This window comes from Macaca fascicularis, chromosome 6 (genome assembly GCF_037993035.2).
Source record: "Macaca fascicularis isolate 582-1 chromosome 6, T2T-MFA8v1.1".
Lineage (NCBI taxonomy): Eukaryota > Metazoa > Chordata > Mammalia > Primates > Cercopithecidae > Macaca > Macaca fascicularis.
Genome location: NC_088380.1, coordinates 129,984,791 through 130,001,172, shown reverse-complemented (window position 1 = coordinate 130,001,172; position 16,382 = coordinate 129,984,791). Strand labels below are relative to the sequence as shown.

Sequence of the window (16,382 nt, the reverse complement as noted above, 5' to 3'; positions counted from 1 at the left end):
CTCCCAAAGTGCTGGGATTACAGGCGTGAGCCACCGCGCCCGGCAATTTTCTCTTTTACTGCATATTTTTACTGCACCTTTTTCTATGTTTAGATATGTTTATATACACATATATTTACTATTATGTTACAATTGCCTACAGCATTCAGTACAGTACATGCTGCATAGGTGTATAGGCTAGGAGCAATAGACTATACCACATAGCCTGGGTGTGTAGTAGTCTGTACCATTTAGGTTTGTGTAAGTGCACTCTCTGATGTTTGCACAATGATGAACTTGCCTAACGATGCACTTCTCAGAATGTATCCTGTCATTAAACAATGCACATGTACTCGCTGGCTGTCTCCCCACACATGATTTCCATCAGGTATCTTAAAAATCCCCATACCAGCAAAGAAACGAATCCAAATGGTCTCCACATGTGCTCTAGGCCTTAGTGCCTCTGTAATACTTCAGGAAGCAAGTCAAAGCACTTATACAAAATCTGTGCCTTCTGAATGTTGTTCCACTTGAGAAATGTATTGGTTTTCCAGGGCTGCCATAAGAAAGTACCATAGAATGGGTGACTTAAACAACAGAAATGCATTTTCTCACAATTCTGGAGACGAGGGCTAAGATCAAGGTGTCAGCAAGGCTGGTTTCTCCTGAGGCCTCTTGGCTTGCAGATGGTTGTCATCTCCTGCGTCTTCACATATCTCTCCTCTGTGTCCTAATCTTTATTTACAAGGACGCCAGTCATAGGGCCCACCCTATAAAATAGGCCCACCTATTTTAACTTAATTACTTCATCAAAGGCCCTATCTTCAAACACAGTCACATTCTGAGTTTCTGGGGGTTACGACTTCAACAGATGAATTCTGGAGGGACACAAGCCAGCCTGTATCAGGAGAGTTCATCAGATGGGATAGCATTCCCTGATCAACATGTCATTCAGTTGTAGAGTGTAGGGGTTCATGGTAACTCCTCAATTCCTGAACAGTTTCCAAGGCTGGCCTAGGGCAACATCCAAGTCTGCTCCCTAACGCTTTACACAGGGCAGCTTCCTCCAGCAAGTGTTTGCTAGAGAGGTGTGCACGCTGGAAAGGAAGTGAGGTTGTAAAAATAATATCGAATCATATAGAGAAAGTGACTCAACGTGCTTGCAGTTCTTTTGAGGAAGTCCTTGAACAGTACCAGTTTGTTAATGCTTTTAACAGTTGCTAATTCCTCCTACCTACTTCCTAACCTTTTTTTTTTCTTTTCTTTTCTTTTCCTAAACAAACAGAAATCAAGCCTCAGGCTCAAGAGCCTTTGGCAAGCAACAGCAACTAGCCTTAACTAAATACTTTTTTAAATTGTTTTCTGGTTGTTTTCATTGAATTAATGAGGTTGCCTTGCATATCTTTGTGGTAAGTGATACTGTTTCTTAAAATTAAAATAATATGATTTTATTTAATACATATTTATATTTTAAGAAGTGAATCATTTCCATGAAAAATATTAATGATAGCACAGGTGGTAGGCAGATACGGAAAAATCATGAAGGTAGTCTACAAGGGATCTAAAGTCTTGGAAATGCTGCTGTACCATAAAAGCAGAAATACTGGTTTTAGTGACTCTTGAGTTGTCCACTAAGGGACACTCCTTAGAGCAATGGAACTTCCAGCTCCACCCTGAGCCACCATTCTCGGTATGGCAGTTAACACTCGTTTCCTGGGCCTGGTTGGTTTAAAGGCAATCTCAACTTCTTGCAACAATGACTGGGTTAAAAATTGGGCCTGAGCAAGTCAGCTGTGGCATTCCCCTAGCCACAGGACTAGTTCAGAAATGAGCCTGAGGGCCAATGTGAGCCAGTGAGACTCCAGCTGCTTGGAAAGAAATGTTCTTGCTTTTAGGAGAAAACTCCTAGAAGAGACATCCCCTCTTTCTCTGGCAGTCTGGCATGCTGTTGCAATGCCCAGGACTGTTAAAGCCTGGCTTCAGGGAGGGAAGCTGACCTGAGAATGAAACAACTTAGAGAAGACAGCACAAATGAAAAATCTGCACTAATCCTAAAACCCTTCTTACTTCTAAAATATCAAAGGCATACATTTTCTTATTCTATAAGCCAGTTGGGGTAAAGTTTTCCATGTCTGGCAGCTGAAAGCACACTAATACTGATACAGCATATATAATATTGAAGAATTCTTCGAAATATATATGTATCATTTAACTTACCACACCATGGTTTTTGTGTGAATTGAGTTTCACTTCATAGGTTGGAATGAATAAGAAAAAAGAAGTGGCTTTAGTCTCTCTAACTATTGATTGAAGTTAGTTACCTAAAATAGCATCTTAAATATTAATTCTAAAAGTTTCCATTAAATACAGCATCATAACATGGTTAGGTTATAAGAGGTGAGGGCTTTTAGCAATCACAAAATGTCAATGATTTTCAGCAAATTTCAATAATAGGATTTATGCTTAAACTATGTTTTACCTGTATAGTCCTTGGGATCTTATCTTAAAATATCAATGCTGATAAGCAATGATTAAAATACATTTTTTGTGAATAATTTATGTATCACATCATCAAGATGAAGAATTACATTAAAGAGAGAGTTCAATAACTCTATAGTAACACTGGAAAAATAATCCTTATGTTTTTTAAAATGGTGTCTTTTCAGATCACTCATTCAGTCCTTTAAAGTTATTGAAATATTTTAAAACAGCAACATTAACACTACAAAATTTAAGGTGAGTTCTTTTTTCCCTCTTTAGTAAAATTATGTTATATTCTATTTTGTAACTTGTATGTCTAGGAAGTCAGTTACCTTTAGGGTATGGGGAGGAGAGGAGGTGATGAAAAACAGATGCAAGATAATCACATGATGATTTTCTAGGAGAAATGTAACTGCATTGAAAGTACATGTTTTTGAAGATTAGTTAGGTGCCAAAATAATTGTGGCACACCTGTATTACATTTTGATACAAAAATCATCTGCCCTTCAAACATGCTTATTTGGGGGTTTCCAATTTCTCTTCATTAAATTCAGCAGTATTTATTTTGCAGACTGCAGATCCACAGGCATATTGCCATCCATCTTCCATTATTTACTTACATTTAGTTTGCTAGATTCATACATTTCTACATGTTATAATAGCATATGGCCACAGTGGAAATAAAGTATTCAAGCTGGCTGAATATTGATCATCGAGATTTAAATTGATTTCCATTTTGCTGACACAAGAAAGTAGGAAAAAAGATTGCTGCACCAAAAAAGAAAGCTGTTAAATTAAGGAAAAATGCATTAAATTGACTCTATTATTTTGGGTGTGGAGTTCATGTTTGAGATTTTAGGAGGGAGGACAGTATCTGAACTACCAACTAATTAGACAACTAATGAGATGATTTGTAGGTTCTACTTCTAAAAATCTAAAACATTTGAATCCAAGGAGACTTTGTTTAGGGGAAGAGGGCTTGTTAACAAAATATCTTAATGAGTGAAGTTTTGATTGAAATAAATGCCGTAGATGGATACATTATCAACTTTGAATAAAGCCATGGTCGACCTATTTGAGGGGGGTGGGGAGATGAAGAATGTACTGAATAATTTTTCTCTCATTACTTGATATCAAGTTAAAGTGTGTTTGATTTAAATAGATTTGAAGTTAATGAATAAGAAAAACTGCTAGGAAGTTCCATCTCTTTATATCAAAATGATAACATTAGGGACCCATACTCATGAAAACCAGGTTGGGCAAGGAGAAAAGGTAAATTGAGCTAGGCAGAAACGCTTTAGGGGAAAGAACAAGAAAGGAAACATGACCACACGTGTAAGATGAGTGCACTCTAAGCTCTACTCTTAGAAGCAGTAAGTTGACTGTTTGCAGGGGATGACAATTGGATCTATTGAGCTCCATTTGTTATACCATTTAATGCTTTTTAAGTGGAAGCAAACTCAAGCCCTGGAATGTCTGCTCAGTTTTCCTAAAACTTAGAAGGTTACTTTAATTTAAAAAAAAAAAAAAAAGAAAGAAAGAAAAAAGAAAAAGAAATCACCAGCAAACTCTACTGAAAATAGATATGTGATAAATTTATTCAATTCCCCTGTGTACATTCAAAGGTAAATTTTTCAAGATAGATAACAATGTGGATTGGGGTATTTGAAATTTGAAGAAACTCCTGGGAATCTTATAGTGCCTGATGTTTCTACTTTGGTCCAGTCGGGAAATAGGAGAAAGTCCTTGAAAACCTCTGATTTCCACATAAAAAAATTGAAGTTTAGAAGTTTGACAAATGAGAAAGCTACTAGCCAAATATAATAAAATATTATAACATTTTATTGTGAAGAAGTGAATATTCCAAGAAAGTATTTAATATTTTGATTCATTTACTTTATAAAAGAGGATATTACTTGAATATATCATGTCGGATTAGATTTAACAGTCAGTCCATCTACTGACTAAAATCTATTATGTATCATGTTGAGCGCTTATTGTATACCAAGCACTATTCTAGGCCCTGGGGATAGAGAGGTGAACAGGTGAACAAACAAGATACCTATCTCAGGTAACTTAATAGATTGTACTTCATTGGCACTTGTGCTAGCAATATAATGACACTAATTTAAACAAGGATTTAGCATGCACTATATCAAAACTCTTAAAATTCACAACAAAGTTGTTAAACTATTTACCCTTATCCCTTATATCCCTCCAAAATCATCTGTTTACAGTCACCTTAATATTTGAGCCTTTTCCCAAAGCATTACTGTAAATCTTTCTCTTCTCCTCCTGTGCAATAAATAATTTCCTTTCATGTTATCAAAAAGCTTCTGAAATCAAATAAATGCATCATAATGTTTTTCTTAATGCATCAAAGAATGGCTGGCAATTTTCTCAAATGCAATTTGAGTAAGACAATCTCTCACAGCCACATTTTTCTTTATCTGCACTTAATTATGTATTCATTATTGTCTTCTACACATATAAGAATTATGTCTCTATTACTCTATCACTGGCGTAAAGATCTAACATTGTTATAAATTTAGCTTCATTTATTTATTAAATAGGAATTTATTGAGTCTTTACTATAAATTTATTCAAGACACTTCTAGGCACTAGGAATATGGTAATAAAAAAAGACACATTTTATAAGTTACTATAATTTACATTTGTCAACTTTTGGAAGATTATATTTTTCTTAATGTTAAGCCTGTAAATGTTGACATTACAGATTCTTAGCCAGAAACTTTTTTTTAAAGAAATCACTATTTTGTATCTCTGATTTCACTAATCTGGGATATTAATCAATTTTATAATTAGCAAACGTACTTCACATTCGTAACCATTTATAGAGTACACTAACATTCTGTTTTCACACTCAGCAATTATAAGGGTACTTCTCAGTTAAACATTCAACCAAATGTATCTGGAGTAACTAGAATATCCAAGTGAAACTTCCTAAGAATTTCATTCACTATATTGATGTTAACAACGATTTTAACATGTAATTGGAATAATAACTTTAATCTTCTTCTACCATATGGAGCATAATGTGGAAGTAGCACGTTACTTTCTCTTAAACATTAGGAAATGTTTCCCTTTCACTATTCCAAACAGCTTTCAATGTGAGTATGGCTCAAGAATGTAGGTGATGAGCTTCTCAAAGGTTTCCCAAGTTACTTCTTAAGTGCAGAAAAGGGTTAACATAGACATGGTTTCTGTAGGTTACAGGCTGAAGATATAATCCAAAACAAATTACTTTGAGGTATATTTTATATTTAAAAATCATGCAAGGCCATGTGTGATGGCCCATGTCTGTAATCCCAACACTTTGGGAAGCCAAGGCGGGTGGATTGCTTGAGCCCAGAAGTTTGAGACCAGCCTGGGCAAACACCGTCTCTACAAAAAATTAAAAAATTAGCTGGTCGTGGTAGTGCCTGCCTGTAGTCCCAGCTACTCAGGAGGCTGAGGTGGGAGAATCATCTGAGCTCTGGAGAGTGAGGCTGCAGTGAGCCATGATCATGCCACTGAACTCTAGCCTGGCTGACAGAGTAAGACCCTATCTCCAAAAATAATAATAAATAAAACATGCAAATGTTTATTGTATCCGCATAGGTTCTATTTTTTTATTATAAATACAATGTTTTAATTTCTTACCATTGACGAACATTGTTGCTCTACAACATGATACATTGTTTCTACTCCAGTTTCCTGGCACAGCTCCATGTTCTCAGGGTACTTTGAGAATAACTTGGGTAGCTTAACATAAGCACTCAGAAGACCTGAGCTCTGATTGTTATCAAATTGCTCAGGTTATCAAACTTCAGATTTTCTCATCTGTTAAAACATGGTAAAACTCCTGCTTTTCCCTCCACGGTGTTGCTTAGGAGATCAAAAGTGGCAATATGTATGATTGGTTTATTCAACAATCTGAACTAGGGTCAAGTACAAATATGAAATAGTTCATGTTTTCTCCAAATACTGCTTTCAGCTATGTTCCACTGAGTCTTTTTCCCATCCCTTATTCACAACTTTGTCAGATCCCATAAGCTTTCTGATCACTTCCAGCTATTAAAATGTCAGTTCATTCCATTTTGATCTAATTTAAAATTTAATCTCATATCTTTTTGAAGTCTCATCTCCTCCTACCCCTCCAATTTCAGCAAAGTTGCTCTCTGAGGGACTTGGATTGGGGAGGGAGTGGAATCAATTTTTTTCACTCCTTTTTTGGGGAGCCTTTTCCTGGGGATCAGAGACAGACTACAAATATCCTTACCTTAGTGATGTGGCTGTGTTCCTCACTTGTCTCTTGCTCTTTTTCTGTTCAGGATCCATCTGTCGCTGATGCTAAGTGGATCCCAGATAAATGTAGAGTCTCTCCTGGGACACAGGTGTTATTTCTTGGGTTGATGTTGCAGAGTGGTGGAGTGGGGGGTCCCAGTGCCATATATTCTGTTCTGGGAGACCTGCATAATGCAGTGACTTCTGACATCTGCTCAACTCTTCTGAAACCAAATCAGTTCTTATTTTGGATTCTATACCAGGAAACGTTATGCTGCTTCAGTCTTCTCACTGGGTGGCCTGTCAACTTGGACACCAAAATAACTGAGAGTGACCTGCCATTATATTCTTTTCACCCACAGGAATCTCACACATTTTTGCCACGACAAATTTGGACACAGGCTGCTAATCAATTAATCATCTCTCTCTCTCTCTCTCTCTCTCTCTCTCTCTCTCTCTCTCTCACACACACACACACACACACACACACACACACACACACACACACAGTCTTTCTCTCTTTTCTTTCTACTCAAGCATTCATGGTGAACTGCTGATCAGCAGGTTCACCCATCTCTGTGAGAGGTTCCCTTTACCTGCCCTCTTCTACCTGGCTTGGGGGTGAGAAAGGGAAGTGCTCCCACCTTCTAAATAGAAAGGGCCTCAGGCTTATCACTCAATACTCCTCTGCCCATCATCTAGGAATATAAAGTTAGGTGGTGCTAAACTGATGGCTGAAGGTAGCAAAGTCAGTGTCATCTCCTCTTACCAAGACTGGGAGTGGTATCTGTGCCTCAGTTTCCTTGGGTGTTCTTTAGAGAAGGGGGAAACACCACCTCTGTGTCATCTTTTGGGTCATAGGTGGTAACACTAAGGCAATAAATAAAAGTCACCATTCAACTTCCTGTTAACTGTTACACTTGCTAGATGCTTAGAAACATACACATTTATGCAAATACAAAGCATTATGTTGGCAGCAGAAACACCTACCATAATTCAGGAAGAACAGTTTTGTGGCTGATGCAATAGTCAAGGGATAGAGCTTTGTTATACCCCTAGTGAAATGGGTGACTCAGCTTACTAGCTGCTGGCTGCGGAAGCTTCTTGTGCAGTTGCTTAATGTATGATGGAGGCTTTTCTCGTCTCTGAACCCAGATTGTATGTTTAGAAACTTCCTCTGAATTCAAAGGGGAAGGGGGTTATTATTGACTGTTGTTATAATTTATTTATTTATCTATTTTGTTCCTTGAAACACAGAGAAGTAGGGGATAGTCTTATAACCTTCAGGTGTACTTGTAATGTTAGCATTAAATAGAACCCTTCTGCCAGAGATAGCTTGTAGTACAGAAGATTCTGTGTTGCCATTTACTGAGATCAGACTTTTATGGGCCCAAACACTGACCCAGAGCCTGGGGAATTTCTTCACCAGAGAGCTGAGTAGGCCGGCACCAGCTCTTCCTCTGCTATTGGCTCCAGTGTGTCAAAAGAAAGATTTTTGGATGAAAAAAAAATCCACACACATCAAACATTACACAATAAGTGAATCAAAGTCCCACAATGTCATGTAGTGTTTCTCAATGTCACAGTGTTACAGAGAGGGGTTCCAGCATCTACCATCTGTTCCAATCTCTACTCCTAAAATGAAACCTGTTCACAAGTCAGCTGTCTCTAGAATGTGGTCATTTTGCCAATGGTATAGTTTTTTCAAAGCAAACCTGAGTAGCATTTTTTGTTGGCCTGAAACCCTTTGCTACAGTTCCAGAATGTCCCTACCTCTGCCTTTCCTCCATAGAGTAGGGGGCATTCTCCCACCCTCCACTCTATACCTTGCCTCAGGGAGAGCCACTGTGACACACACCACAACAGAGTGGCTCAATGCTCATCTCAGCCTAAAGTTATCCCATGAAGCTTAGAACACAAAGGAGAGTGTGCAAGAAATGTTGCTTTTCTTTATACTCAAATTCAACCCCAATCTCCTTCTGCCAATCAACAGGAAATTCAATCTCAGTAATCACTGGGGCTTCCCTCTCCACATACACAGTGTTGGGCAAAGGTGTTGGAGTTCTCACACAGAGCAAATATTGGGGGAGGCCTTGCTGGCTCTTGCCTTGCTGGTCACTGATAAGCTGACTAATATCCAAGCCAACCTGCTGAGTCCATCAAATTAGGGGCATAAGAATCTATGCCAAGGATGATAAACCAGGACCTAACGTCTCACTTCCCTAGGGTTCCCACGGGGCCACTTTCTGTGTCTGTCCCCTCTCCAAGACTCTGCCAAGGAGTGGAATGTTGGTCTCCACTATACTTTCATTCATCCTGTTTCTTCCTAGCTGTAGGCAATCTCTTTTATTTACTGCTCTCTTTTCTCTTCCCCTGACACCTATCACAACCATCTCAATGAATTTGGCTGTAGGTAACTAACCTGTGGCTGGCAGAAGTGTTTGGTCTGGCTCATGCAGTGTTTTTTGTTTTATTTTGCTTTGTTTTGTTTTTTTGAGACAGAGCCCTGCTCTATCACCCAGGCTGAAATGCACTGATGCAATCTTGGCTCACTGCAACCTTGCCTCCCAGATTCAAGCAATTCTCATGCCTCAGCTTCCTGAGTAGCCAGGACTACAGGTGTGCACCACCATGCCCAGCTAATTTTTGTATTTTTCATAGAGATGGGGTTTGGCCATGTTGGCCAGGCTGGTCTTGAACTCCTGGCCTCAAGTGATCTGCTTGCCTCAGCCTCATAAAGTGCTGTAATTATAGGTGTGAGCCACTGCACCTGGCCTGCTTTTTGTTTTTAAACTAAATTTCATTACTGGCATTTAAAAATTGCATGAGTTCACATAAAAAATCTATAATTCTATCTCCTTATGAAACTTACAATCTGTCTTATTGCATGGCAATGATCAGCTGGAGCAGAGCAGGGCTCCTCCTTGAGACAGCTGTGTGCCATACTTCTGCCCTCACCCCGCTTCACTACTTGATCACACCTGACCTGCAGGATGGTTTGACTTTGGCATGCTCTACTGTGGTCTTTCACAGAAGTCAAGGAGATATTATGCATTGCAGACCTGAATCAAAATATCTCACATAACCCATAAATATGTATACCTACTATGTGCCCACAAAAATTAAAAGCAGCCAGGGAGAGAGGAGCTGTTTTGGGGATATCACCAATAGAACATAAATATAGGCCAAGGTGAGGGAATATAAAGGGTCTGGTTAACTTCGTAGAACCAAAGAAAGGGAACAAATATCAGAATAATCCCACAACAAATTATCCCTCCATACTAACAATAAAACTAGCTACCACATTTGGAGATTTCATAGTGGCCTAGGTCCCTCACAGAAGCAATCCCATTTAATTCTGACAAAAACCATGTGAGGAAAGGACTAATAACCTGTTTTACAGATGGAAAAACTGAGGTTCAGAGATAAGTGACTTGGCCGTCACAAAGCTCATAAGTCATGCTACTTGAAATTCAGGGACATATGGCTCTTTGATACTGGGTTATCCTGCCTCTCTTATGATAGATGATAGAGGCCCTACTTCCAGGGATCAAAGATGCCCAAATTAATTGCCAAGTTTAATTACAGTAAATCCTGAATTGAAAGGTTCTGTCTTCTTGACACTAAGCGATGAGGACTAGTTATCACTTTTACTCCCATTCCCTTTCTAATGTAGTAATTTTAGAAGCACCTCTTGAAGTTGGGTCTGGCACCAAGCTTTTACAAACTGCAATTATTCAATAGACGTGCTAATTTTATTAGTCTTTGGGAGCTTGCCTAAAATTTTATGAAGTGTATGTGTATTTTTGTGTATACAGTGGAAAAGGCTGAGGAAGAGAAATATAGCTCATAATTCCTCCTGTGGTGGTCGACAGAAGTGGTTAAAGAGAAAAAATATAGAGAACTACTACAAAGTAAAATGTTTTCCCAAAAGGTAAAATAGCTACAGCAAAGAAAGGCTTAAAATATGTCAAAATGCTTTGTTTTGTTCTTTTTTTGATAGAAAGTTATGGAACTAGAAAGCCACCTAATATGATTAGTTACTAGGTTGACAAACTAATGAATTCAGAATCAAGCCTTTAGTCAAGCCTGTCAGTTTCACCCACGCGTGGTGGCTCATGCCTGTAATCCCAACGCTTGGGGAGGCCAAAGCAGGAGAATCACCTGAGGTCAGGAGTTTGAGACCGGCCTGGACAACACGGTGAAACCCCATCTCTACTAAAAATACAAAAATGAGCTAGATGTGGTGGTGTGCACCTGTAATCCCAATTACTCAGGAGGCTGAGGCAGGAGAATCACTTGAACCCTGGAGGCGAAGGTTGCAGTGAGCTGTGAGCTAAGAGCGTACCACTGCACTCCAGCCTGGGTGACAGAGCAAGACTCCATCTCAAAAAATAAATAAATAAAATAAAAAAACCTGTCAGTTTAAATTTATAAGCTTATAGTGTAATAAATCTCATATTGTCTTATAGATAAAAATTACATGTTACTAGCATTTACTTTCATATTTTGAAGCAGTAATTGGTACTTTATAAACTTATAACAAGATTTTCCCTCATAAATCTAAGCTTAAATGTGATGATTTATACTAGAACCGAAGTCACTACTGTTTAATATCACATATGAAAGGAAATTAGATTATAGAATAACAGATATAGATGATGATAGGATTATAATTCCATTTCTAGATGGGGAATTTTGTATCATTGATTTTGTACATTCTGTTAAAGACAGCACCAGGCCAACTAAATTGGTGACTTTTCAGTAGCTGTGCTGAAGTGATTTTAGGAGTAATAATGTTGTTCATGAGGAAAATCCAAATAAAGGGAATCATGTGAAATTTACTACATGAAAAAGTTCGTTTCTTTAATTTTAATAATTGTCAGATTTTTTATGACCTAAAACTATTCTATGGCATACAGTAATGGTTTATAATCTAGGTTTGAAGCCCTTCTGGATATCCTAAAGCAAAACAACAAGGTATGCTGATGGACAGTTCCTGGCTCTTTTCACAGCTACTACTTAAAGGTCTGAGATTGTTCATATAAAAATATAACAACTAGGTGGCATTTACTACATTTAAGTCCTGTACTAAAGAACCATGCATACTATCATTTTATAGCTGAAACTGAGGCTCAAAGAGGTAAAGTGATTTGCTTAAGGTCACCTGGCATGCAAATAGCAGAGGTAGGTCCCAAACGCTGATCTTCCGGGGTATTCTATCCATCAGAGGTACTTGGGCCTCTCTTTGTCTATAATGCTGAGTACTGGCTTACACCACTGACAACATTATATTTGCTTGTTGTTAATTTGTTTCCTAATCTTTAAGTGTTGTTAATGTGTACGTATTTATTAGACCTCTCAACAGAGGATATGTTAAACCACAACACTGGTATTATACAACAAAATTTAGACTGGTAAACTGCAGACACGACCAGTTTCTTCAATAAAGAATTTCAAGAAAAAAAAGTAGGACTGGGTACCTGCGTTAGTCTGTTTTCATACTACTATAAAGAACTGCCCAAGACTGAGTAATTTCAAAAGGAAAGAGGTTTAATTGACTCAGAGTTCAGCATGGCTGAGGAGGCCTCAGGAAACTTACAGTCATGGCAGAAGGCAAAGGGGAAGCAAGGCACCTTCCTCACAAGGCAGCAAGAAGAAGAGTGAGTGAGTAAAGGGAGAAGAGCACTTAATAAAACCATCAGATCACCTGAGAACTCACTCACTGTCAGGAGAATAGCATGGGGGAAACCACCCCCATGATTCAATTACCTCCACCTGGTTCCTTCCTCGACACGTGGGGGTTGTGGGGATTACAATTCAAGATGAAATTTGAGTCAGGGCACAAAGCCTAACCATAGACATTAAAAAGGACAAGAGACACACCAATCACTGTATTTTGGAATTTGTTTGGATCCTGATTTGAAAAAAAAACTGCAAAAAAATTATTAGACAATCAGAGAAATTTGAACAGTGTATATTTAATGGGATTAAGAAATTTTTGTTAATTATTAGGTGTAACAATGGGATTGTGGTTAAATATTTAATATTTTAAGATTCTTTAAAAAGTGTTTATCTTTTTTTTTTTCCCCCAGACTGAGTCTCTCTCTGTTGCCCAGGCTGGAGTGCCGTGGCATGATCTTGGCTCACTGCAACCTCTGCCTCCTGATTTCAAGCGATTTTCGTGCCTCGGTTTTCTTGTTCCTCAGTCTCCCAAGTAGCTGGGATTTCTGGCTTGCACTACCACGCCTGGCTACTTTTTGCAGTTTTAGTAGAGACGGAGTTCTGCCATGTTGGCCAGGTTGGTCTCGAACTGCTGATGCAAGTGATCCGCCCACCTCGGCCTCCCGAAGTGCTGGGATTACAGGCGTGAGCCACCACCACGTCTGGCCAAAAAGTCTTCATCTTTTAGAAGTACGTATCCAAAAAAATGAATTGATGTGATGTTGGGGATTTCCTTAAAAATAATATAACAGATGAAGATGATTGGTCTTAAGTTGTTAATTGTCGAAGCTGGGGTCTGGGTACCTGGGGGTTCATTATATCATTCTGCTTTCTTTAAAGTATGTTTGACATCTTCCACAAAAATCATGCATTGTTCAATGATGAATGCAAAGTAGATCATTACTTTGATTTTACATTGAATAGTGCTTCATTTTAAGAATGCCTGTGACAGGACCTGAAAGGACCTTAGAAGTAATTAGTCCAATCTCCACATATTTCTCCTTTTCTTTTGGGCAGAAAGCAAAGAAGAAAGAAGAAGAAGAGGAAGAAGAAAACAATAGTGATGTTGTATTATTTGCTCTCAAAATAACTTCTACATTTACAAAACAAGAAAGTAATAGGAGAAGCCGGACTTATGTTCACTACCTAGTGCCATCTCTACAGCTTTATTTTTCTATTATGATTTACTTTTGTTTTCTGAAGCAGAATCTTTCCCAAACTTAATAGTGTCCACGATCGCTCCAACCAATTTGGTTATTTAGGTTTCAAGCTAGATAACCTCCAAAAGAATTTTGCCTTTGACTTGAATACATGCTTCATGCAATTTGAGTAGTATTTAGGAGGCCGTTCCCTTTACAAGTCTTGAACCATTTCTTAAGTCTGAATTTGGGAGACGTTAAGTGGAAAGGATCGGCAGACAGCATCTCAATGCCTTGTTTATGTTTGGTTTTGACTTTGCTAGTAACTTTGTGATCGGGGGTGGAAGAACCTATACCTTTATATTTCATTGCCCACGTGACAATGTTTTTGTTTTAGGGGGAATTTCTAAGGACAGGAAATTCTCGGGGAGTTTACGTCAGCTGCAACAAGTACTGTGGTTACCGTATTGACGCTACTTGTTTTCAAAGGTTGGAAATTTGAGGTGCCGCGTGAGCACGATTTAGGGACTTTAGAGTTTAGATTTAAGTTATTATTTTTCTGTGATTTAATTTTTAAAGCAGTGTTGACACTGGGTGCCTCAACTAAGCTAGGTTTTTTTGTTTTTTTAATTCCCACTAACACAACTCTCAGGTTGTCGCTGAGGCACAAAGCACGTAATACGCTACACTCTTGCTCCTTATAGGCTACGCAGTTTCAGGAAGCGTTTACAGCAGTAGTGCGCCTGCGCAGCTGGTCCCACACCAAGTCGTCCGCCTCTCCCCGTCCGGCTAGCAGAGGGCGCTGTGAGGTAATGAAGGCGTCCCCCTTAGGGCTCTGGAACAGAGCGTAAAAGGGCGGGAGGCGAAGCTCGCTGACGGGCGTTCTAGCCTTGACTGCTCTGTCTCTATCACCCTTTGTCCTCCAACCTCCCCTGGGCACTGGGCCTGCGGGCCTGGTTGCTAGGCGGAAGCTGGGCGCGGCGGCTGCCGCTGCGGCCGCCGGGGCGTTTGAAAAGCGGCTACGCAGGCGGCAAAAGGTCCTCGGGCGGCGGGCTAGTCTCTGCCTGCAGACTGGCAGGGCTGCAGAGCGGCTTTTTCCTTGAGTCGGGGCAGAGTTAGGGTCTGGGCTGGCGGCTCGGGGCAGAGGAGCCGGGCGCGCTGCAGCAGACGGCGGTGGGACCTGGCTGCGGAGCGGGGTCCGGGCATCAGGGACCGGGACCCGGGGCGGGCAGTGGGGGTCCCGCCGGGGGTCTCAGATTACCCGCGACTTACCTGGACCTCACTTCCCCCCAGGCGACTTCGCCCCCAGACCGCCCACCGCAACCATGGTCTCCAAATCCGACCAACTGCTCATCGTCGTGTCCATCCTAGAAGGTGAGCGGCCTGAGGCTTGCTTTTGCAACTGCTGCCTCCCGAGTTTTAAAAGATTAGTGTGGGACCGAGGCCTTGTTAACCTTAAGAACCCTGTCATCTGTGTTTTTATGGTCCCCACAGACTTGTTCAAAGTTGTACGTAGTGAAGTCTGTTAGGCAATTGATTTAAAAATCTCTCCAGGGATATGAGCGCTATTAGGAATAAGTGATATTTAGCGTGACTAGCCATAGCCCCAGAGAATCTAGAGAAAACGATTTTCATCCAAAGCAGCACGTCGATGGCTTTTATATATGAGCTGAACGTGGTCCTGAGAAGCGCGTTTTGATCAGCGGTTCCCAATAATAGCACTTGTAAGAGCTTTGACTTGAATACAGGTTTCCTGCAATTCCAGAGTGTTGCGGAGGCAATTGCCTTTACACGTCTTGGTGGAGGACTCAGGGGACTACAGTTCTTAAGAGGGTATATTATACATTTCTTAAAAAGTGTGTTTTGGGTGAATGACATTTGTTTATTGGGGACTCATTGAGTGTCAGACACTGTGCTGGGAATGTAATAATAACAGTTCTGATTCTAAAAAGCTAAGGATGTAGCTTGGAGAGTGTGTCAGCAAATAATTCATCGGGATATGAAAGACCCTGATGAATGACCACCTCTGTCTGAGGAAACTGGGGAAGATTCACCAGAGGAGGTGGCGTTTTTTTGGGTCCTACAGATGATTAGGAATTTGTCAGGTGAAAAAGGGAAGGGCATTCCAGGCAAAGGGAAGAGCAGAGAGCACTTCAAGTATGGAAAAGCAAGACACGTTTTGCCTTGCTTCATTATATTCATTCAGTAAATGTTGCTTACGTTCAGTGTAGTTGGAGAACAGATTTGCAAGAAAGTGGAGAGCAGAGGAGATAACAGGTGAATTGAGGACACTTTACGAATAATATGTTAAGAAGGAGTCATCTTGAGCCAGAGCAGAGGCCTGGCTGCATTCTTTCCCCCATGGGAGAGTATTTTATGAAGGCCTGGCGCTGTGTGAGGGACGAGAGCAATGAAACATTGTAATCCTAATCTTTGAATTTTGGGACAAGAGACTGACCAGAAGCCATAAAGATTTGGAGCACTATTAGCTGTTAGGTTACTTATTGTTTAAAAACGCAGGACTGAAATAACCTTCAAATTTGGTTAACAACACTTTTTAGACTTAAAACTGACCATGCTATGAGAAAACAAACATCTACTTTCCCTCCAAGGATGTAGAGGTCTGTCCATGTGGGGAGATCACAGGACACAATATGTTGGGGTATAATATAATATTTAAAATATGTGATATGGATTGTAAATATAGGTTTGAGGGTAGGGTGGGCGGGATGGCTGAAGTTCTTTAAGTAATAAGTGAGCTTTAGATATGTG

At 39.8% G+C, this 16,382-nt stretch overlaps 1 protein-coding gene across 10 annotated transcripts in view; it reads left to right on the top strand.

The window, feature by feature from the left end:
* Positions 1 to 14,343: 14,343 nt before the first annotated feature.
* The window catches only part of CEP120 (centrosomal protein 120), a 77,360-nt gene continuing 75,321 nt past the window's right edge, over positions 14,344 to 16,382 (top strand). For 4 of the 10 annotated variants that reach the window (XM_073994107.1, XM_005557626.4, XM_073994108.1 and 1 more), the window contains exons 1-2: positions 14,566 to 14,647; positions 14,904 to 14,984. Coding sequence is in view for 4 of the 10 variants with exons in the window: in XM_005557626.4 (XP_005557683.3) it covers positions 14,936 to 14,984 (49 nt within the window). In the remaining 6 variants the exon portion in view is untranslated. Of the gene's footprint in view, positions 14,420 to 14,565; positions 14,985 to 16,382 lie in introns of those variants that run through there. The other 6 variants (XM_005557628.4, XM_073994109.1, XM_073994106.1 and 3 more) reach the window with 3 other exon arrangements.